Raw genomic sequence first — 23,340 nt, forward strand, 5'->3', positions numbered from 1 at the left:
TGATTCGTGAGCAGATACCCGTTTGTCAATATTGTTGCGTGACATTTTGTTTTTTAAAAGGGACAAAATTATCACCTGCATTTTCATTTCGGTGAGTGTTGCATGGAAATATTTTTTTGTTATTTCGTAATCAGTTATAAATTTTTAAACATTTAAAGAAAAAGAAAAAAAATATGATGTGCATCAGTAGGATTTATATGAAAGGCCAAACAAAAAAGTATTTGTATTGAGAACTTCCTCCTTAAGAAAAATAGGGTAGGTAGCAATTCTTTTTTTTTGCTAAACAAAAATTACCTTGAGTATATCAGGAAACTGCAGTTTTTGCTCTTCATTACATTAACTGCCAAGTAAAATTAGTAGGAAATATGAGGTATAAAACCAGATAGGGAGGGAAACACGGATTTTTTTTATTGTTTAGCCTTTACAGTTTTGCCTTTGTTATGCTTGCAATATGTTGCAAGTCAGATGGCGTTTGATGCACTATAAATCTAAGTATGAGTGTACTTGTGTTTATCCACTAGATTTTGACTGGTTTAGAAAAAAAAAATATTTTCCTCTTTAATGTTAAAAGTATGCATATTTTGGATTAAAAAATAATCACTCAACATAAAAGAGTTAAAAGCTGCTTTCTCAAATTTACTTTAGAAACAATAGGTGTTTTTGTTGATGCTTCTATTATAGTTATTTACGTCCATTTACATATCGAAAGTGATACTGCTTTGTGATTTGTTGCAGTGATTCAAATTGTCAAGTACTTATAGAGAGCGCTTTTTGAAAAGTCTATATAGGGGAAGTTAAACATAATTATGATGTTGTAACAAAATTTCCTATACTTCTATATTTGTTAAAAATAACCACAAGTTAAAAATAGAATGATGAATGTTACAATTTATATAAAAAACGCTGTGCACATTGATCAATTGACAAACAACCAAAATTTGTTATATCAGCAAGCACCTGTCATACAGCATATAAGTGGTTGGTTTTGTTTTTTATTTTTACAACAATGTACAGGATAATGGTTCTCGTGTACATGTATCTTTTAACCCTTACCGTGTTTATTCAAAATCATTTTCATGTCCAAGAAATTTTGATATATTTTGCATGTGTTGTACTGATCATTCAGAATCATTTCATATACAAGAATTTGGTATATTTTACAGAGTGTTGGGCCACAGATGATAAGTCTCTCTCGCATGTTTGATCTTAGACCATCAGGATACGACAGCCAGGTACCAAGTCATTACACGGAAGACGAGGTAGGTGTTACTAACTCTATCATCTTTCTTAAAATACAAAACAACAAGAAGACTAAAACTTTCTTTTAACAGATCTTTGTTTTGAAATACATATATAGCAAACTCCCAATTAAAAAATTTCTATTTTTTTTAATGTTAATTGCACAGGTTTCAATGAAATAAAATAAAATTTAAAAGGGAACTTTTTAGATTGCAATTTTTTAATAAAGATTTCTATTTCAAAACAAAATGATGGGTATCAATTAATTGTTATGGTTGACAATGTTTTGTTTAGCATTATTGATCTCATTTATTATGTATGCTTGATTGTTCTGTGTACTTCTATTAAGCAGAGGGTGAAATATTATAATTACTCCTTGTTGCCTTCTATTTTATGTCTTTTTAATGCATTTTTAATAGTGTAAGGTTGTTATTGAATCAATGATACTGTTTACTGGATAATCTATTTTCAGTCATATTTATGCCAGGGTATTTATACCTGCTCATCATAATTCTATAGATTAGCGCTAATCAGTTTACAAAAATAGTAAATCATTTTGTTATAATAGGTATAGAGAAATTCTTTCGCAGCATTTTTGTTATGAAGTTGAGATATTGTTAATAAAAAGGTTTTTTTATTAATAAATAATATCCATCAATTTGTAAGAGGCGGACATTGATTCTTAAAACTCCTCAGGAAGATTGTTCTTCATTAAAGGAAAAGGTTGGATCATTTCCTTTCAATAATTGCCAGGTTTCACATGCAGAATGAAAAACAACGTTCATATCTTATAAGATGTGTTAGATTACATCAAAACAATTTAATTAGGGCTTCATTCATATATACCAGAAAGTGCTTGCCAAGTATCATAAGTATTTACCTAGTTGATGATGTAAACAGCAGTTTTTGGAATCTATTACGTCTTTATGTTTGAGTAGTAATGTTGACAGTTATAACATATTGTTTATTGAGAATAAACTGCAGTTGATAGCAAATCATTTTATAAAATTGAATCAATTTTAATGGCATATTGACTTTATTGTGCGACGATCAGTCACGTTATTATAAATCCATATTGCTGACTCGATTTTATCACATCTGATTCATCTGTTATCCGTAAAAGTGTGTAAAACGTAATACTTGGAATTTAAAATTTTCAACAGGCATTAATCTTTGAAGAAGGAAACCTAATGGCTGGCTCATTAGAAGCTCTGATACAGCATCTTGTACCAACCACAAACTACCATCCTGATGTAAGTATATCTAATATATAATCTGATGGGGGGTGGAGGAGGGGGGAGGGGGTCAATACATCACCTTGTACCAACCACTAACTACTATCCTGATGTAAGTATATTTATGTATAATCTGATCGGTGGAGGGGGGAGGGGGTCAATACAACACCTTGTACCAACCACAAACTACCATCCTGATATAAGTATATTTATATATAATCTGATTTGGGGGGGGGGGGGGGGGGGGGGGGTGAAAGAGGGTGTCTAATTAAACCCGGTCAATATGTAGGAGATATGGAAGAGATTGAAGGGGGAGTACAGTCAGATCTCAGATGAGGCAGCAAGCTATAAAGGACCCCAACAAATTGAAATGTATAACATGTTTGTTTGTTCTGGTTATTTTCAGGGGGCTTAGGGGGGAGGGGGTTGTGGCATATGTTAAAAAATAGACGTAAAATAGATTTCATAAGCTGTATCCCAACATTTATACAATGCTTGTTGAATATCATTATGATATATTAAAACATATATAAAAAAAATAATTTTAAACATTCTTTTTTGTGTAAAGAACTATATTTTTAAAAGACTCCTCCAGACATGATAATGAATGTTTTGTTCCTGGTACTTGTCATTAATGAAAATGCCAGAAAAATATTTCAAATTTTTAGAAAATGTCAGATGTTATTCTAATTGAAAGTTGTCTGATGAAAGAGAATGTTAAATGTGAACAGAGGCATATTTTCTTTTTTAACTAATTAATCTGTAGCAAAATATAAGTCCTGTAATCCAGTAATGTGGTTTTCTCATTACTGTGGTCTGGGAAACATATAAGAAATGGTAATTCTTTAAAATGTCTTTTCCTAGAGATAAATCTTGTGGAAGGAATATATCATATGTATGGATTGGAAATGATTTGTGAGGATATAATTGCTCTGTCTGCCAGATATTTTTGGGTTTTATTGATTAATTGTCAACTTGTGCCATGAAATATTTCTTAAAAGAAGAATAGAAACTGATAGTACATTCTGGTTGATGGTGAATGAAGACCATGTAACTTTTAACATATTAATCATTTAACATGGCATGAAAATCTGCCCTAAATTTGTAAATAGTTGGATATACAAGATCAGGCACATATATATATACTGTATTGATGAGAGTACCAGCTGTTATATAAAGATTAATGGAGATTTTATAGTTAGGACGAGATGTAATTACAGAGGACTTTTCATTGATTAGTAATGAAGCCTTCAGGTTTTGATTACATTTTATTGATAAACAATCTACTTTTATCTACTTTAAAATCATTGGGCAGGTAACAGCTGCTTTTTTGTAACGTAATGTATTTTACTTCCTGTTTTTCAGAGAACCTATGTTTTTGCCTTCTTGTTGAGTTCAAGGCTTTACATCAAACCTCATATTCTTCTAAAAGAAGTCTGCCAGGTTAGTATTATAAACAAAATAAACATGACTCAAAAGTTAATCTGAAGCTGGTAAAAACTAGTTTTGATTCTGGTTGTCACTAATATGAACTTTGCTGAAAAGTCTTGCAAACCTCTGGGAATAACAGATGTTAATAAAATACAAGGACACAATCTAGTTTTTGTATTAGAGGGTAGTGACCAGAGCCAAATTATATACAGTGGTCACCACCAATCCTTTAATAATATGAGTTAAAAAAACAAATTCTAGCCATTGGTCAAAACCTATCCTTGATGTATGAGTTAACAAAACCATACTCTAGACACTGGTCAATGCCAATCCTTGATACAGGGGTGGTTATCAAAACACCTATCCTAAATGTAAGGGTTTACATGTGTGTCAATTTACCTTTTATTGTTCTTGGCATGAGGCATAACTTCATTACTAGACAATATATTCCTTTTGAAAAAAAAATCTTATGTATACCTGATAAAATGGTCAGTGGAAACAAATGTCTGGCATCTTATCAACAAAGCTCTTGACCACAATTATTTGATAAGGTAGCACTATTTGGTGTATGTTTTTCTTGATGAATACTAAACAATTTCTTGCTATTTTTATAGTTTCTAAAGATAGAGAGTTTATTTTATTTCAGATATGTGTATTCCAGCAGAATTTAGCTGAAGATGAAGTAAATCAGGAAAAACTGGGAACATTTGGTCCAAATATACTGCAGTTGTTAGGGTAAATATAACTTTATTATATAAAAATAGATCACCAATTTTAACATCTATATTTATATTTGTATTTGATTTTGAATTGTTTTGATTTGGCTGTTTCCAGAATTAGAAAAAGTTATGACATCCAGTTTTTATACGACCGCAAATTTTGAAAAAAATTTCGTCGTATATTGCTATCACGTTGGCGTCGTCGTCGTCGTAGTCCGAATACTTTTAGTTTTCGCACTCTAACTTAAGTAAAAGTGAATAGAAATCTATGAAATTTTAACACATTAGGTTTATGACCATAAAAGGAAGGTTGGTATTGATTTTGGGAGTTTTGCTACCAACATTTTAGGAATTAGGGGCCAAAAATGGCCCAAATAAGCATTTTCTTGGTTTTCGCACTATAACTTTAGTTTAAGTTAATAGAAATCTATGAAATTTTGACACAAGGTTTATGACCACAAAAGAAAGGTTGGGATTGATTTTGGGAGTTTTGGTTTCAACAGTTTAGGAATTAGGGACCAAAAAAGGGCCCAAATAAGCACTATTCTTGGTTTTTGCACAATAACTTTAGTTTTAGTAAATAGAAATCAATGAAATTTAAACACAATGTTTATGACCACAAAAGAAAGATTGGTATTGATTTTGGGAGTTTAGGTCCCAACAGTTTAGGAATTAGGGGCCAAAAAGGGACCCAAATAAGCATTTTTCTTGGTTTTCGCACCATAACGTTAGTATAAGTAAATAGAAATCTATGAAATTTAAACACAAGGTTTATGACCATAAAAGGAAGGTTGGTATTGATTTTGGGAGTTTTGGTCCCAACAGTTTAGGAAAAAGGGGCTCAAAGGGTCCAAAATTAAACTTTGTTTGATTTCATCAAAATTGAATAATTGGGGTTCTTTGATATGCCGAATCTAACTGTGTATGTAGATTCTTAACTTTTGGTCATGTTTTCAAATTGGTCTACATTAAGGTCCAAAGGGTCCAAAATCAAACTTAGTTTGATTTTGACAAAAAATGAATCGGTTGGGTTCTTTGATATGTTGAATCTAAAAATGTACTTAGATTCTTGATTATTGGCCCAGTTTTCAAGTTGGTCCAAATCTGGGTCCAAAATTAAACTTTATTTGATTTCATCAAAAATTGAATATATGGGGTTCTTTGATATGCCAAATCTAACTGTGTATGTAGATTTTTCATTTTTGGTCCCGTTTTCAAATTGGCCTACATTAAGGTCCAAAGAGTCCAAAATTAAACTAAGTTTGATTTTAACAAAAATTAAATTCTTGGGCCTCTTTGATATGCTGAATCTAAACATGTACTTAGATTTTTGATTTTTTGCCCAGTTTTCAAGTTGGTCCAAATCAGGATCTAAAATTATTATATTAAGTATTGTGCAATAGCAAGTCTTTTCAATTGCACAGTATTTTGCAATGGCAAGAAATATCTAATTTCATAATATTGTGAAATAGCAAATTTTTTTTTAATTAGAGTTATCTTTCTTTGTCCAGAATAGTAAGCAAGAAATATCTTATTGCAAGATTTTTTTTAAATTGGAGTTATCTTTCTTTGTCCAGAATCAACTTAAATCTTTGTTATATACAATATACAATGTATATTCACTTTTTACTACCAACTGATAAATTTAAATAATCTTTACCATTCAGTGATAACAAGCAGTTTTTTTACATCTTAATATTTTATGATGTATTTAAATGAGTAGTTATTGTTGCAAACTCCATTAGAATATTTTAATTGAGATTAGTTTTGGAATAAGGGAAAGGGGGATGTGATTAAAAAATTGGGTTCAATTTTTCTCATTTGAAATTTCATAAATAAAAAGAAATTTCTTCAAACATTTTTTCGAGAGGATTAATATTCAACAGCATAGTGAATTGCTCTAAGAGAAAACAAAAATTTTAAGTTCATTAGAACACATTCATTCTGTGTCAGAAACCTATGTTCTGTCAACTATTAAATCACAATCCAAATTTAGAGCTGAATCCAGCTTGAATGTTGTGTCTATACTTGCCCCAACCGTTCAGGGTTCAACCTCTGCGGTCGTATAAAGCTACGCCCTGCGGAGCATCTGGTTAAAAATAGATTGATCAATTATATTCCTTTTTAGACATAGGTCACATTTTCACTTTTATTTCATTTTCCGCACAAAAGGAAATTAACATCCTAATCCCATGAGCATCACAAGGTGGAATGTCCGATGTGGGGGTGGGTTTTAAGAAAAAAACATTCTCCTGCAAAGATTTCAGTATTTATTTTTATCCTGGACACTTGTCAGACAGGAGATTGGTACTTGAGAAAAAGTGACAACTTCTAACCACATGATAAAACAGTATTTGATCATGCATTGAATGTGTGGTCGTGGCTTCCAATGACATTTTCTTGATTTGCAGTTTATATTTGATATATAAGTATGTGTGCAAGATAAACAACAAGCACCTGTCATTCTAATAGATTACTGTAGACAAATTATGCTATGCCGCCATGACAATATCATGGTGTTCTTTCAGTCTCCTATATTGTGTTAGACATTGATTACTGTAGACAATGCTATGCCTGCATGACAATATCATGGTGGTTTTTCATTCTCTTTTATTGTGTAAGACACTAATTACAGGTACAGGTCTACATTGATTATAAAGTTAATATCAGAGAAAAAATAAAAAGTATCACATACAATGAATGTGGGGTACAAAAAGAGTGGAAAAAAAAGGTTTATGCTAATTGATGGTTGGACATATTTTTTTCTTTGCAAAATGATAGATATTGAATTCTGATTGATATAGTCAGGATTCTATTTACATTTAGGCATAGTCAGGAATCTGTTTACAGTTAGACGTACTAAACAGGTGTTCGAAGTGAAACAAATTATAAATGTTCTGTCAGTCAAACTTTGTAGTTGAAGAGCATTATAACAGGCTTAATAAGATTTTCCTATTCATTAATTGCTTGTCTAACATAGTAAGAATTCCAAGACTCTGTTTTGTAAAGTTTAATTTAAGCATGTTAAAGGTTATAACAATATCAGCCCACCTAATTCTTGTTTCTTGTTTCTGTAATAGCATTCATCAGGTACATTAAAGACTAAAGGAATCCAAATTTTGATTTATATCATTTAAAAGGGTGATGCATTCAAAAATGAAATAAAAATGTTTATTTTAAAACTTTAGAAGTAAGTAATTTTTTTTTTACAGAGAATGGACAGAAATGTTTCCATACGATTTCCGAGATGACAGAATGATGAAACAGTTAAAAGAAATCACCCAAAGAATCATTAGTATTTATCCAGAACTCCAAACAGATTTTGCTAGTCTTACTCATAACTTAATTAATAAGGTAAGCAATAGTATAATTGTTAAGCTGCACCCAGTCCTGTACTTTATACAACAAAAAGATAAAACATAATTGGATTTAGAGCTTATCCATTTGAAAAGAAGGTAGCATCTGTATACAAATACTGTGGTTATTATAAAGTGTGTACAACTCAGCATGCACTAAATTTTCATTATACAATAAAAACCACAGAGTACAAACCACAAGCATTTTCCATTTAAAATAAACACAGGATTCATTGATGAATATTTTTGTAAACATATCAGCCACCTCACTCTTATCAGTTCACACAAAGTTTTCATTCATAAAAAGTTTAAATACAGAAGGTTTTATGTTTACTTTATCAGACTGATGAGTAACATTAGCAGTTTTAAATTTAGGTCAAAGATATAACTAATGTTTATGATTGTAAAAAATACAACTAAATGTAATTTATATACTGCGAGGTCAAATGTTGTCATGGACCACACCTTCGACAACTATTGTGGAAGCCATCACATAAAAGTGTCACACTTTGCACTTTAACCTCACTTATCTCCCCTTAACTTTGAACAATAGTTGTCTCCCTTGTTTTGCCTTGGAAATAATCCAGTATTTTGGTATTTTGAGATAAAACTTTGGGATAATCAAAGATCTGCTGTTATATTAACCTGACTTCCTGTAATGTTTTATTGATAAAATCATTAAGAAGCACTTGATTACTTCAGTAAATATAATTGATTGTATAATACAGATGTCTTAGGGTAAGAGGATGTTGCTAGTGGTTAATAGTGAAAGTTTGGCACTTTTACTAGTTTGGACATTTATTTGAAACTGTTCCAATAATGAATCTGTTTGGCAAGAATAGGGTGTTTAATTTTGATATAAAAGTCATAGATACTTGAAAATTTTCCAAATTCCTTAAAGTAGAATCAAAAACATTTGCACATCTTGAAAATTCATTCATTAAAATGATAGATAACATGCTAATTAGAAGATAAATACTGATTCATTTTTGCAGAATTTGTTTAGAGTTTCTTGTCTACTTAAAATGTATAGCAATTTTTAAATTTTTCTTCACATTTTTCAGTTATCCTCATTACATAAATATGAAGAAGAATTGTCCAAGATCAATACAGAAGCTATCAGAAAATCCAGTATACAGGAAGTTCCTACAGTAAGTCTTGTCTTTGATTTGATAGGTAACATAAATATTACCAAGGAAATATACCATAAATGATATATAGCTTGCAGCGGATTCAAAGGGATTTGATATTCAAGATTATATAATATAACTTGTAAACAAGCTTTTTTCCCCTTTATTTGCAACTTTATGTCATTTTTTCAGTCTTTCACATTCCAATATTTTACCAAATATGCTTATAGGGATTTAGAAAAGGCCAGAAGTCAACTCTTTGGTAATAAGTTTGATAGCTTTTTTATTTACATGTACAGCTTTAAAGTTTATTTAATGATTATTTTACATAGTTTAGTTAATATATGACTTTGTTTTCTGTTGTAGACTGACATTACTGAAATCTGTCCTAGTCCATTAGAATGTGCACAACAACTCACTCATATAGAATTAGTAAGTACAAAAGAAGTTATTAAGTAAAAGATTTAGAAAATTTTGACATTTTGATCCTTTATGTGATAGGATACTTAGAATATATTATGTAACAGATGTTAAGTATATTTAAACCCCAAATGATATATGCATGAAATTGTAAAATCATAACCATCTGGTTTATACATCACTGAGTAAAAAGTATCCTTTTACAATTTGTATTTACATGTTTCGCCTCTTAGTTACAATTTATGATAGAAATTTATAAATCTAGAATTTTGTCACTGAATTCAAAGTATCATTTTACATTTTGTATTTACATGTTTATAGAAATTTATAAATCTATAATTTTGTTAAATGTTAACTTTAATAATAACTTTTTCAGGAACGACTTGGTCAGATTGGTCCAGAAGAGTTTGTTCAAGCCTTTGCCAAAGAACCTGTCAGTTCAGAGGTATGAAGTTTTGATAAATAAAAAGGTTATAATTAAAATAACATTTGAAGACCCATTGATGGTTTTCGAATGTTGTTTTTGCTCTATTGTTGGTTTGTTGTCTCTTTGGCACATTCCCCATTTCCATTGTCAATTTTATTAATGATTTACAAATAGTTAAGTTAGATATACTGTTTTTGTTAAAAGACTTTGTCTGCTAAAACATTATTACCTAATATCTAAAATGATCATACTGTATACAAACTAATTGTTAGGAAATTTGCAATACCTTATAATCAAATCTCTTGTTAGCCCTTGCATTCAAGTAGAAATTTATCTGTGCATAGGAAATTATGTTTATATGCTTTAACATTTATTTTATTTCAGACATCTTTTAAAGATATGAAGAAAACCTCCAACTTAGAAGCTTATGTTAATTGGTTTAATAGATTAAGTTACCTAATCACAACAGAAATATGTTCAGTAAGTATAAATATTATTGCTAATTATGAGTATGTTCTGTTTTCATTCAAAATATAAAAATAAGAAGATGTGATATATGTTTGTCAATGAGACAACTCTCCACCAAAGACTAAATTATGTTGAACTACAACTACAAAGTCACTGTTCGGTTTCAAATATAAGCAAAAACTATACCACATGATAAGCTATAAAAGGCCTCTAAATAAAAAAATAGTTTATTAAAGTGATCATGAAGTTATAAGGGACAGTAAATATACAGGTTATAAAAGCACCTGCAATTTGATATAGAAGTATATTGTTGTGAATGCAATGGTTTTCAGTAACTACATTGTATGATCTCTAAATTCATATAAAAAAATGTTATGTTAAAACAAGTATTTGAGTTCATTTGTTTTCAATTTTAGCATTTAAAGAAGAAAAATCGTGTAAAAGTGATAGAATACTTCTTAGATGTTGGGAAGGAATGCATCAACATTGGAAACTTTAATTCCCTTATAGCCATTATAGCTGGTCTTAATATGAGCCAAGTGTCAAGGTTAAAGAAAACAGTAAGTAGATCAATTACCTGTCTATTCTCAGACGTTAAAACAACTATATTGGTCATTCATGAACTTCTTCCTGAATATGCATTTAAATTGCCACTGGACGTTAAACAGCTATCCAGCCATCTATCATACATAAACTTTAGGTTAATTTTTATTGTTAATAAAGAATGTCTTTTGCATCAGGTTTTATGGTATTTGATGTAGAAGTAATTCTAAACTTGAAGGATATTGTTGCCATGACAAGATTAAGAACTACATGATCTCTGTTCAGTCTATTCAAAGGGAGACAACTCAATTTCTTTACTGTAAATAGAAAGTTTAAGGGTAGATTTGTTCATATCTGGTTTTTTTCAAACAAGTTTAGATTATACCATAGCTCCTTATGTTGATGTTAATCATAATGTTTTGTTTTTCAGTGGGCTAAAGTAAATACAGCAAAATTTGAGATTTTAGAACATCAAATGGATCCCTCCAACAACTTTGGCAGCTATAGGTCCTGTCTGAAGGCAGCCATGTGGAGATCAGAGAACGCTACCAATGCACGAGAAAAGGTATGTTTTGATGGAAAATGAAACGATCTGTTGTCAAAGTAATAAATTAATCATATAAGTTAAAATAAAATTATATTGTTTCATGAGAATTATTTTTGTCCAATTTTGAGTCCATAAGTTGCATACACATGCATGAGCTTATAAATTGTAAATATTCAAATGTGTCAATAATTAAAGACAAATTTATACATGAAACAATCAAATCATGTTATTTTATGAAAATACTTCTTTTATACAAAGTTCTTGGAATAATTTAGACATACTAAAACACAAGACCAAAACAAACAAAAAATTAAAGGGAGATAATTTGTTCAATTTTATTTAATCATTTCAGTACAAACTGAAATACTTATCACATTTTAAGTTGTTTTTTTTTAATATATTTTCAGATAGTCATTCCTTTCTTCAGTCTGTTTGTAAAAGATCTGTATTTCCTTAATGAAGGCCATTCTAGCAAGTAAGTATTTGTTATAAGAGTTTGTGGTTTTAATCTCAGAAACTAAAATAGAAATTAGGAGAAATTCAATTGAAAGAAACAAAGTGCCTATAACTTGTAGTGAAAAAGAAGGAAAAAAATGCAAATACAGATCAGCTTAAGAAAAAAAATCTAGGAACTCATGTTATATTTGATTGATTGATTTATTCTATTTTCAAAATAGCATGCACAATGTTTCAAATAGACCTGTAAAATATGAAAATTGTGTCTTGTACTTAAAAGTTTTCATGTTTTTTAACACTTAATTATCATCTTTCAGATTAGAAAATGGTAATATCAACTTTGAAAAGTTCTGGCAGCTAGCTAAACAGATTTCAGGATTAATCAACTGGCAACAAGTTCAGGTAAGAAGTCAATTCAACATTTATTTAATTACTTTTGAAATATTAAATGAAACAATTTGTTTTAATAACTGCTGAACGCTCATGGAAAGCATTATCATTTCAAGAATAATTAAAATGAATTTAAATTGCAAAGGAACGTTTGGCTGAAATAAATGTTCTATGTGAGTTTTTTAGAATTAAAAACAGAGCATACAAAAAGTGCCAAATCAATATTGAAATATGTAACAACAGAAAGTAAATGTAATTGTTTACAGCCAATACAAATGTACTGTCCATTTTTGAGATTTAACACAATACTTATTGTTAGTTTTATCTGTTTCAGTGTCCATTTGAGAAGAAAGCAGATGTTTTACATTATATTCTAACAAATCCAGTTTTCTCAGAGTCAAGTAAGTACGAGTTTGTTAACTTAATTATCTTTGATGAATTAGAATTAAGTTAGATTTATGACAAAAAAATGAAATATTTTATCCAGGCTCAAATAAATTCATGCTAAGATTGACTACTTTAAAAAAAAATATATAATTGATTATTGTATTTATTCATTATCAACGTGACCAGTTTCAGATGATATTTTTATTTTTCAGATTTAAGTTTAGCATCATTTGAATGTGAAGCACCATTCTCAAAAAATGAAAAAGAGAGACACAAAGACTTAAAGTAAGTAACAACATTTGAATAAACTCACTTCACTTGTGGTATTAAGCTGAATTCTTTCTCCTAATGACTGTAGATCTGCTCCAAATAACCTTCAAATTCCAAGAAACAATAACCTTTTAATAGTGATGTCATTTTTTTTTAATTGTGTTGTTAAAGTTTACGGGAAGTTGTGTGATTTTACATAACGGTGGAAAAACTTGCAAACAAGTGTAATAATTCTCTAAATACTTATATTAACAACAGGCACACTTCAATATCATGTTCTTTGAAAGTCCAAGCTAAACAAGATAATCATAACATATAAAGTGTACATGACTGAATGCATTATTATTATTGTTATCTATTCGAAGAATTTACAACTTATTCGATATTTTGCAAGCATTTGAAATTAATATACTTTTTTAAATCTATAGTATAACTGAACTATTTGTTTACTTTTAGATCAAAAGTTGGCATCTCATGACGAAGATGAAGCAATGTAAATAAAGCATGGTACCTATTACCTGGAGTTTACTGCAGATGACCTTGACATTTGTACAGTTGTTGATGCACCTGTGTAGAGACTCGAGCTGGTTTACGATTTTTAAATCAGGACCAGTCCAAGAATAGAAGAGATAGTCCGAAGGACAGAATACTTGCATCAGCTGTTGGATGCAAAAAAGACTTGATGATTAGAACAAACATTGACTGTGTTCCTTTGACATTCCAGCCATAGATAATCACATGATAATCATGTGACTATCATATTTGTTAGTGCTATATCTTTGTCTAGTGCAATGTTTTCATTGATTTATCATGCCTCATCACAACGAAGTTATCAGGACATATTTTGTAGAGTTATATTTTAATTAAATGAATGTTAAATATTTGTAGTCATATCTAATGTATATACTTAATTGATATGCTTCATTAGATTTTGTTAGTTCTAAAATGATGTATTTATAAAATTAAGTCTTATCTGAATATATATGTACATGTATTTAACCACACTCTATTACCAGCTATTTTTAGGGCAAATGCAATAGGTTACTTAGTTGCAAATATACACTTCACGATTGCAAAGTCCATTATATTGCAATGCCAATCGGAAGAGCAGAACATATGCTTCACTCAATAGCAAAAAAAACAATTGTTTTTAACATAATTGAAAACAAAGATCTTAGATGCATCTGCCATAGTGATAGCTAGTTATAAGGGTGTGATCACTGGCTGTTTTTTTCTATAGGAAGTCAGGGTAATTGATGAGTATTCATGTAGCAATGTCATCTTTCTACCTAAGCAACAGTTTTGATGAAAGGTTACAGAGTTTGTTAGTTGGTGCTTATTTTCTTTCAAACACAAATGAGTATTTCAGCAAATGTAAGAATTATTCTTTGGCTTATAAAAGATAAGAAAAATAATATCAAACTGAACTAAAGACAGAATATCTCACATTTTAAACAAAAATTTAACTATTGCCAAATTAATCTTGTTACAAAATTTACCTCAAATTATTTGACCATTCCATTCATTCAATTAAACATTGTTCATCCCTGCTAGTCAGTGACTCATCATGGTTATGTGAACTCTTAAAATAGACTTAAATATTGAAGCTTTTGCTTTAGATGTTTGACTGTAAATGGCATTAACTTAGGAAGAGGTTTGGTAAAGATTACAGTTATTATTTAAAGATACTTTTGTATATGTGCTTAGTCAAAACTAAAACTTGTGATGATTTGGCAGTTTGATTGATTGATTGATTGTTGGTTGCTTTACGCCACATTAGCACCTAGAACTTGATTTGTCAGTTTGAAGCTTAAAAAGATTAAGAGGGTTTGGTATTTTTGGCTTGCTTGTTGATGTTGTTTTGCAAATCAGTAATACTAAAAAAGAATTACGCTGAAAATTATTTTTATATCTTTATTTTTATAGAGTTTGTAATGTCATTGTTATCTTCATAGATTGCTACATTTTATAGAAAGTATTAGGACGATTAATTTACTTTTAATTGGAAATTTTGATGATAATGGCCCACAACAATAAAAGTAATATTAAAAAATTACAATTGCCCAATTTGAAGACAAGATGCACTTATAGTGTTTATATAATGGATATGTAGTAGTTGGACTAAAGGCCATAACCTCTTCTTTTTATTGTGATATCATTGAGTTAAATTATTCAACCAATGTTATAAATGCTTTTAAGTTATTAAAATACTCATGTAGGTACAATGTATAACAGTTTTGTATTTTAAAAAATGATGGAAAAACATAGAAAGAAATCAATGGACATTTTTCACCCATTTTCTGAATAAATGCATCATTTTTATAATCACTCTATATTCTAAAATGTAAATACATTTTCATTCTCTATTGAATTTATAAGAAAGAAAGTCAATTGACTTCATTCAAAGTTTTGAAATGTTAATAGCATTTCTTATTACAATTTACTCTTGAAACTCTGAAATTCTGAATAAAGAAAAAACACCCAAGAGGATACTTTTTGTTCTTTTTAAAATTAAAGAGACCTATACTCATATCATTTGACTTCGTTTTATCTTATTCATCCATTAACATAATGTTCATTATATACAGAGCTCCACTTGTTGTTGATCACAATCATTGAGATTATTCTGTTATGGTGCTTTTTAAAACATTATTTAAGATTTTCACATCACACACATCGGAAATTTACATTTGGTTTTGTGATCATGGATTTTACACTTGTTAAATAAATTTCATATTATTTTGGAAATTTTAATTGTAACTGAAATGTTATATTGTTTTGGATATTTCCTAAGAATTTTATGTCAGCTTTAAATGTTATATTTTATGTCACTTAACTTTATCAGTAGAAGTTCAAGAATTGATTTAGATATTTTACTTACTGATTTTGTTCCTTACACGCTTTTTAGTAATGCAAAAAAAATGTTCAGGATTAATGTCACAGTAATTGAACTAAAATCTTATTTTACTTAACATTTTTGTAAACGTGACAGTGGTCATAGATTATTAATGATAAAAACGCACATAAAATTTGGAATATAGACAAACTTATAAGGGAGATAACTCCCGGTCATATTTCATATTTATAAGAAAGATAACTCCTAGTCATTATGAAATCTTCATAATTCATTTATCATACATAGCGTAAAGCTTTGAATGTTTGTTTTACATATTGTTACAGCGAGAATGTTTTTAATTGTGGAAAAGAACATGTTATATCTAAACTTCATTTTACATGGTACATTTTGTTTTACTGTGTCCTTGTTACTGCTCATTCAAAAGGTTGAGAAAGTTATTTGTTATTACCTACTATGTAAATATTTGATGATTTATATGGACTTGTTGAATCTCTCAATGAAAAATAAATAAATTAAAAAAAATATTTATAAATTGAGCCATGTGTTTTTATTATTGATTTAAAAATAAGAATATGTAGTATGATTTCTGATGAGATATCTAAAAATATCCACTAGAATAAAAAAAAATATATGCAGCTTTAGGTCACCCTATTGTCTTCACTATTGAAAAAATTATACACTATAGTCAGCTATGATAGGCTGACACTTGAAAAATGTAAATGCAATTTAAATGAGAAAACTTATTTATAACCATACGATTTACGAAAAAACAAACATTACGGATAGAACCAACGACAACCACTTAATAACTGACTGCTGACAATGGACAGACATATTAAGAATGTGGTGCTATTAAACACGTTTGTGGGAGCTCTAACCTCCCCTTTTCTGGATCAGTGGTTGAACAGCACAACATAAGAACCAACTAAAAGTGCTTGAGCCTTGACTCAACAGAATGCTACAAACCACAAATAAAACAACTTCTCACATAAAACAATAGACATGAAGCACCAATTGTACTCACAATTACTGAAAGCTAATTCAAAGTCAATAACAACTTATAGATATTTCATGTTATCCTATACTAACCTATCAATCACTACACTTCCAATGAATTTAGGTCATGGACGTTAACTAAAAGAAATTATTTTCCTTTAATGGTATTTTTTTTACCTTTAATGCTTTTGTCTATTTTCTTAAAACCATTTTATCATTATGAACCCTATAAAAAGATCAGCAATATAAGATTATTTTTTGAGAGGTGAACGATATAGACTCTAAGAAGCTATTGTTATGTTTTATTGAAATTTAGAAAATATAAGAACCGTAACAGATTATGGATTAGGAGAAGGATGTTACAAGGAAAACAAGGGACTACATTGTATGCTCAGAAATGTTGCCCTTAATTAAGTCACCCACCTCTGAACACCACAATGAGCTGTTTATAGCTCCTATATTGCTATAACCAACTGCTATACTGTTGAAATGAGTATGCATGTGCATTACCCATATAACTCATATAAATGCCTTTTTGGAGGTGTTTGGTTTGTATAATTTCAAAACTCATCTCATTACCTTTCATGTTGAGGGAAATCCACCATAAATGGTGTAAGTTGGCAGTTCTGTACATAATTCAAAAAAGATGTGGTATGAGACAACCCTCCATCCAAGTCACAATTTGTAAAAGTAAACCATTATTAATCAAAGGACAGTCTTCAACATGGAGCCTTGGCTCATATAGAACAGCAAATTATAAAGTGCTCCCAAAATGACAAGTGTAAAACCAATGGTCTAATCTATAAAAACATGTAACGAGAACACTTATGAACCCCATCAACAAATGACAACCACTGAACATCAGGTTCCTGACTTTATGACAGTTGCAAACAAATGCAGTGGGTTTAAACATTTTAATAGGTACCAATCTTCACCCTTACCCTATAGTGCATAGATAGTTCTTGTTATAGAATTAAAATGTAATGAATCCTTTTAGTTTTTAGTGGTTAGTATATTAAAATAAAAAGATGCAATTGATTGCTTTTTATTTTATGAGACTACTAAATAAATGTTGTTGATGTAAGCAACTATAGAAAAACATACTTTATGGTATGGAAACAACCATTTAATTTTTTGGGGCTGTGAGAGGACAGAATTTTGAAAATTAATATCCTGGCTTGATTAGAGCTGAAAATAGATAATCTTGCAAGATGAAGAGTGAAAGTATCGTAGTGAAGCCATTGCAAAACTATGAGATAAATGAGGGGGGATAGGAGGGGTCCTGATCCCGAAATCCAGGGCTTAAAAACACGAAATCTTGAGGTCACGAATTTAAATAAATTGAAATCCTGACATCCCGAAATTGGAAAAAAAGAATTCCTGGATTCCAACAGGGTCAATCCCAGAATCCCGAGCTTAAAAACACTTGATCCCAGAGTCCTGATGAAGGTCCTATCCCCCCTCATAAATAAGTGTAGCATCAGATTAAAATACATAGTAATCAGCAAGGATATATCTTCTGCTTCCTATTTAAAATGAGACTACTTGTACTTTACACTAAAGTTTTAGTAGGCCCAGATTTAATGCAATATTAATTTTTTTTTATCAATTGCCATTTGATATAAAGGCAACAGTATAAGATATAAAAATAATAGTGTGTAAACATATCATTATTTGGGGTTTTTTTAAAAGCAATACAAATCAAAATTCGAATGACATGTTTTTCTATATACAATACTGCCTGGATAAAAAAAAGAGATTTATTTTGGTCTTTTAAATTTCCCGCGTTAAAACTTAAGAAGCACCTTGTGCACATTGCTGTCTCCCAATCACTATTACGTTTTTTAAAAAGATTTCATCCAATCAAAAGGTTGTATTTTCCTAGCAACAAATACCCCGGATGCTGCTTATGAAAATGGTGGACATAGCAAAGAAACCGATTCGGAGTTAAGCATGGATCTAAATATTGTATAACCAACTCATTTTTATATAGTGTAGCTCAACGCTTATTAACCGTTACTGAGGACACACCAAGAATTGCGTTCAACTTTTAAATTATTGCTAGTGAACAGCTGAAATGGCCATGGAAAGGGCCAAGGTAAATAAAGTCGTGTAAACAAACACTTTGATTGAATACAAAGTCAAAGTACTCAGTATATGAACAAAAAATCGGAAGAGAACTTGGGTGTTAAAATTTCCTGTCAACCATTTCCCATGACTAAATAATTATTGTTTCCTATCCAGTATTCCAATTTGTTACTGTTGATAATTGTTGGCAATGTTGCTGAAATTTGACTTTTAGGGTTATACACAAGTATTCAGGGTCTCTGATCCTGTATCCGTCTTATTGTTCAGTGAGAATCCTGTATCCCTCTTCTCGTTACCATTATAGGGCATGTAATTTCCTGTGTCCTGCTGTACTTCGTTTCCCCTTTTCATGCTTAATATTAATCAGGTCTTGCTTTAAAAAAAAAATAGGCACACTTAGACCCCAATGAGACCCACTATATTTGAGGGTAGTAATGGGGTTTGCCATTTAAGGAATAACATTAATATGTATGTTTTTGAAATAATGTTCATGAAAAAAATTTGGAACAACGATAATAAATGAAGGCTCATTTGACATGTTTGACACTAACGATCACAAAAATAGGAGTTTGATGCTTTAACATGTAAGGGTGGTTCTACTCTTTTATAGTGTGCTGTAGATGTATAAGGCTACCATAAAGAATTAAAGAGAAAATTACATACTGGGAAACAAATCTCTCAATCCATGTACAGGTATTTTAATACCTGTAATATAAGAGATTGACAGGTGCTTCATTTGTATTTCATGACCTCTGTTCAAAGAATAACATATTTTCAATCATGTCACTAGGCTTTGTGTCAAGAGATTGGTGAAACCACGAAATCAATATCCATGACTATAAAAGTTTTCAGCAATCCACAAAAATTAATACCCATGATAAATAAATTAATCCACAGTGTTACACATCAAAATCTGTCATAAAGTCTTGTATGCTGATGACACAACTAAACATACATCAGGAAAGAGTATTTCTGATACATGTTTACAATTTAAGGCACAAGATTATTTCCAATGTGTTGAAAAATTGTATTATGAAAATAACATGTTCATAACTTTGGATAAAACGAAATGCATAGTTAGAGCTATATAGGTACAAGACAAAGGATGTGTTTAAATTAAGCAGAAAATGTCATAAGAATGAACCCCCTGTATGTTTTTAAAAGAAATGCAAGAAATAAACCAATATTGTTTGAGGAATGCCTCTTGCTAAAAATTGTCCTAAAAAACCACTGAATGGAATGAAACCAAATATGATTTGAATGTTCCTTAGTGTAGTTACTTTGTAGCCTATTTATCACCCAAGATGGCCACCAGCAGGGGACTTGGTTTAACATAGGACCCTAGGGTGCAATCAACATCATATTTTGAGGGACCATGCTTAAGTGACCCTTAGTTTGGACTGATTAATAAAGATACTTGTATAAAACTAGATATCAGTGGAACCAGAATGTTCTCTAGTCTATAATCAAATGCAAATAAAGTGTATTTTTAATAGTATTATCCAGACAAAATGGTAAAAAACATTGCCTTATCTAAGCTTAAAAAACCTGAAATCCAGTCATGTGCATGGCTTCCATTCCAATGGTCATATATTCTGAACATTTGCCATCTTTGCTAGCCAAGGGTTACAATCCACTCCCGCTCTCTTCACCCTTGGCGGATTGAGCCAACATTTGTGAAAATAATGTTGCACCAACTGCTGTAAATTTTAAGTCGCCTCCATTCCGAATACATTATTCTTGACCAATGGAAGCACTTGAACTCTTCAATTCGGAGGTAAAAACACTGCAGTGTCTAGAAACGAAGCCGGAAACGAAAATATACGTCAACATTCATACATTTGTGCATGAAACATACACAGGAACTTCTATTAGTTAATTAAAAACATTCAAGTTTTCACTAAATATAGTCGTATGTTTAGGGATGTAAAGATTTGTTGCACAATAAACACGTGGCAATTGTTTACAAACACTTTCTATATTTACACGTGATCATGTTAAAGGCCATTTTTGATTGGTTGCAGCAAGTTTCGACTGCAACCAATGAAAATCCTTACCCTGTGTCTCCGAAATTTTATCTAAATCTGCAAGGGTGAAGAGAGCGGGAGTGGATCGTAACCCATGGCTAGTGAAGATGAACATTTGCATAATGTCTGGTAAAAGTCTGGCTGGGCAAAGCATATAAGGGTCATCTTCTTTTTAGTTTTCAAGGCTTTCTTAAGAGATGGTCATTTTAACATTATTCACAATCTTTTTGACCTAATCATTTGCCTTTAACAGCTGCACATTTCCGGTCATAAAAGTGACATGACCATTAAGTACTATTAAAACAATCCTTATTTTAATCAAGGCTAATTAGTTGTCGAACAGCTGAAATATACCTGTGCAGGTGACAAGAAAACTATTTTAAACTGGACATTGATGGGTCTATTCAAAGTTATTTTCTTACATTTCAGCGGTGTGCCATTTAGTCAAAAAATTTAAATTATCAAAAATACATTTACAAATATGATTTGATTAAAAGATAAAAAAAATGAAAAATTGTCATAACCACTTTTGAACCACTGTTTCAACTAGTTCACTTGTGCGCAAGTGCACAGTTGCGAAATTCAATGGTCATTGATACGTTTATCTCACATTTATTTCAATATTTTCAAGAAATAACTTAGAAAGAGCTACTTTCACTCATTCATGCTTTGCAAATGTACACCAAATTACCTATCTGTCTCTGGTCCATGGTTAACCATTGTCAAGATAACTGGATAACATCCGGTATTAGATTTAAAAAAACGGAAGTAACGTTTTTGACTGCTATTTTGCACTTGTAAATAAAGAATCTAAGGCAGATATAAGGATGCTGATGTTGCACACGTTAAATAATGCAATGCCAATTTAACAGTTTATTTCAGAACTTCAAATTTGAATCAATGAATATTGGTTAATTTTAATGTCAATCACTGGGATGGCCAAATCGGCAACTGATTACCATAATTGTCTTTTGTGTATTTAATCTTAAAAGATTAAAATTGGGATAATATATAAAATAACTGGCTGGCTAAAAATAATTTTTCACACCCATGAAGACATGGTGCATGCACATTTTACAAAATCAAAACTATTTGAATTAAATAGACTTTTACCTGGTCCTTAAAAAAATTCATGCTTCAGGATTAAAGTGTTGTTACTTCATAGCCGATCCATCATCCAAGATGACAGCCATCAGGGGACTTAGTTTAACATAGGACCCTATGGAAAAATACATACAAATGTCTTTTTAAAGAGAACCACTGTATGGAATGAAACCAAATATTACATGAACATTCCTTATAACCTTATGTGGGGCAGACCAAGTGTTATTACCATGTAGCTGATCTACATGTATCATCGAAGATGGCCACCAGCAGGGGACTTCCTTCAACATAGGACCCTAGTATGGCTATAGGAAAAACATACAAATGTTTTCTTTTTAGAGAACCACGGCTTGGAATGAAACTTAACATGTCATAAATGATCCTAATGAGGTGCTGAAAAAGTTTTGGTACTTTGTTGCTGATTTACTGTTCAAGATGGCCACCAGGATTTATTATTTAAATATGGGTCCAATATTAAACAATATTTGGCCTCAACCATCATTTAGATCATATGTGTTGATATTTATCTTTTTTTATATGATTTCAAAAACCCAAGTGGAGTCAGGTGAGCGACACAGGCTCTTTAGAGCCTCTCCTTTAAGTTGTAGATAAAACGTTTCACTGCATCCATTTGATGTACAATTACTACTGAAGTATCTATATGATATATGATGGAATTCTCATTTTCTTTATAATATACATGTATACTTCCCTGGTATGTATCTCCATGACTTAGACTTAAAAATTCCAAGTGAGAAGACTGACTATGTGATGTGATGTCAGTGAGTCAACAGAACATAGACATGATGAAGTCCACAGAACAAAAATGTGATCAATTTAAAAGGATCACTCTAGGGCCTTTAACAATGAGTTAAACATCTACAAATGTACCATAAATAAGGGTGAACAAAGAATAAATAAAATGTAAAACTATTAAAAGAGGAAAATTGTGGTTTGATTTATGCTACATGTACAATAATTAACAAAAGTAACCAATCAGGAAGGCAGCAACCAATTATAACACTCATGTCTTCAGATCGACTCAAAGTGATTTTTATCGATAATATCATGGCAAGGTTTAACATGTTTGTCATCTCTTGAAAATGACTTGAAATAGTTCCATTTATAGGCCTCTTGCTCATCTAATAGCTCTTAACCTACAAATGTAAGTTACAGTTGCTTTGGGTCACATACAATGTACAATTTTAATAGATCTGAATATTTTTTCTGCTTTTGATAAAGGATTTATT

General features: G+C 30.5%; 2 protein-coding genes across 11 annotated transcripts in view; both read left to right on the plus strand.

Annotated features, from left to right (window-relative positions):
* Positions 1-16,411, plus strand: part of LOC134725788 (ras-GEF domain-containing family member 1B-like) — a 52,232-nt gene extending 35,821 nt beyond the window's left edge. For all 5 annotated transcript variants that reach the window (XM_063589941.1, XM_063589938.1, XM_063589937.1 and 2 more), the window contains 16 exons: positions 1,164-1,259; positions 2,403-2,492; positions 3,840-3,917; positions 4,552-4,640; positions 7,837-7,978; positions 9,045-9,131; positions 9,477-9,542; positions 9,907-9,975; positions 10,342-10,437; positions 10,842-10,985; positions 11,399-11,533; positions 11,923-11,990; positions 12,289-12,373; positions 12,696-12,762; positions 12,961-13,033; positions 13,475-16,411. In XM_063589941.1, the coding sequence (XP_063446011.1) occupies positions 1,164-1,259; positions 2,403-2,492; positions 3,840-3,917; positions 4,552-4,640; positions 7,837-7,978; positions 9,045-9,131; positions 9,477-9,542; positions 9,907-9,975; positions 10,342-10,437; positions 10,842-10,985; positions 11,399-11,533; positions 11,923-11,990; positions 12,289-12,373; positions 12,696-12,762; positions 12,961-13,033; positions 13,475-13,496 (1,407 nt within the window). In that variant the 3' untranslated portion in view covers positions 13,497-16,411. The remainder of the gene's footprint in view (positions 1-1,163; positions 1,260-2,402; positions 2,493-3,839; positions 3,918-4,551; positions 4,641-7,836; positions 7,979-9,044; positions 9,132-9,476; positions 9,543-9,906; positions 9,976-10,341; positions 10,438-10,841; positions 10,986-11,398; positions 11,534-11,922; positions 11,991-12,288; positions 12,374-12,695; positions 12,763-12,960; positions 13,034-13,474) is intronic.
* A 2,320-nt stretch (positions 16,412-18,731) lies between these two features.
* Positions 18,732-23,340, plus strand: part of LOC134725790 (dynein axonemal heavy chain 3-like) — a 63,907-nt gene continuing 59,298 nt past the window's right edge. For all 6 annotated transcript variants that reach the window (XM_063589942.1, XM_063589943.1, XM_063589944.1 and 3 more), the window contains exon 1: positions 18,732-18,969. In XM_063589942.1, the coding sequence (XP_063446012.1) occupies positions 18,949-18,969 (21 nt within the window). In that variant the 5' untranslated portion in view covers positions 18,732-18,948. The remainder of the gene's footprint in view (positions 18,970-23,340) is intronic.

The sequence above is a fragment of the Mytilus trossulus genome, chromosome 7, assembly GCF_036588685.1.
Source record: "Mytilus trossulus isolate FHL-02 chromosome 7, PNRI_Mtr1.1.1.hap1, whole genome shotgun sequence".
Taxonomy (NCBI): domain Eukaryota; kingdom Metazoa; phylum Mollusca; class Bivalvia; order Mytilida; family Mytilidae; genus Mytilus; species Mytilus trossulus.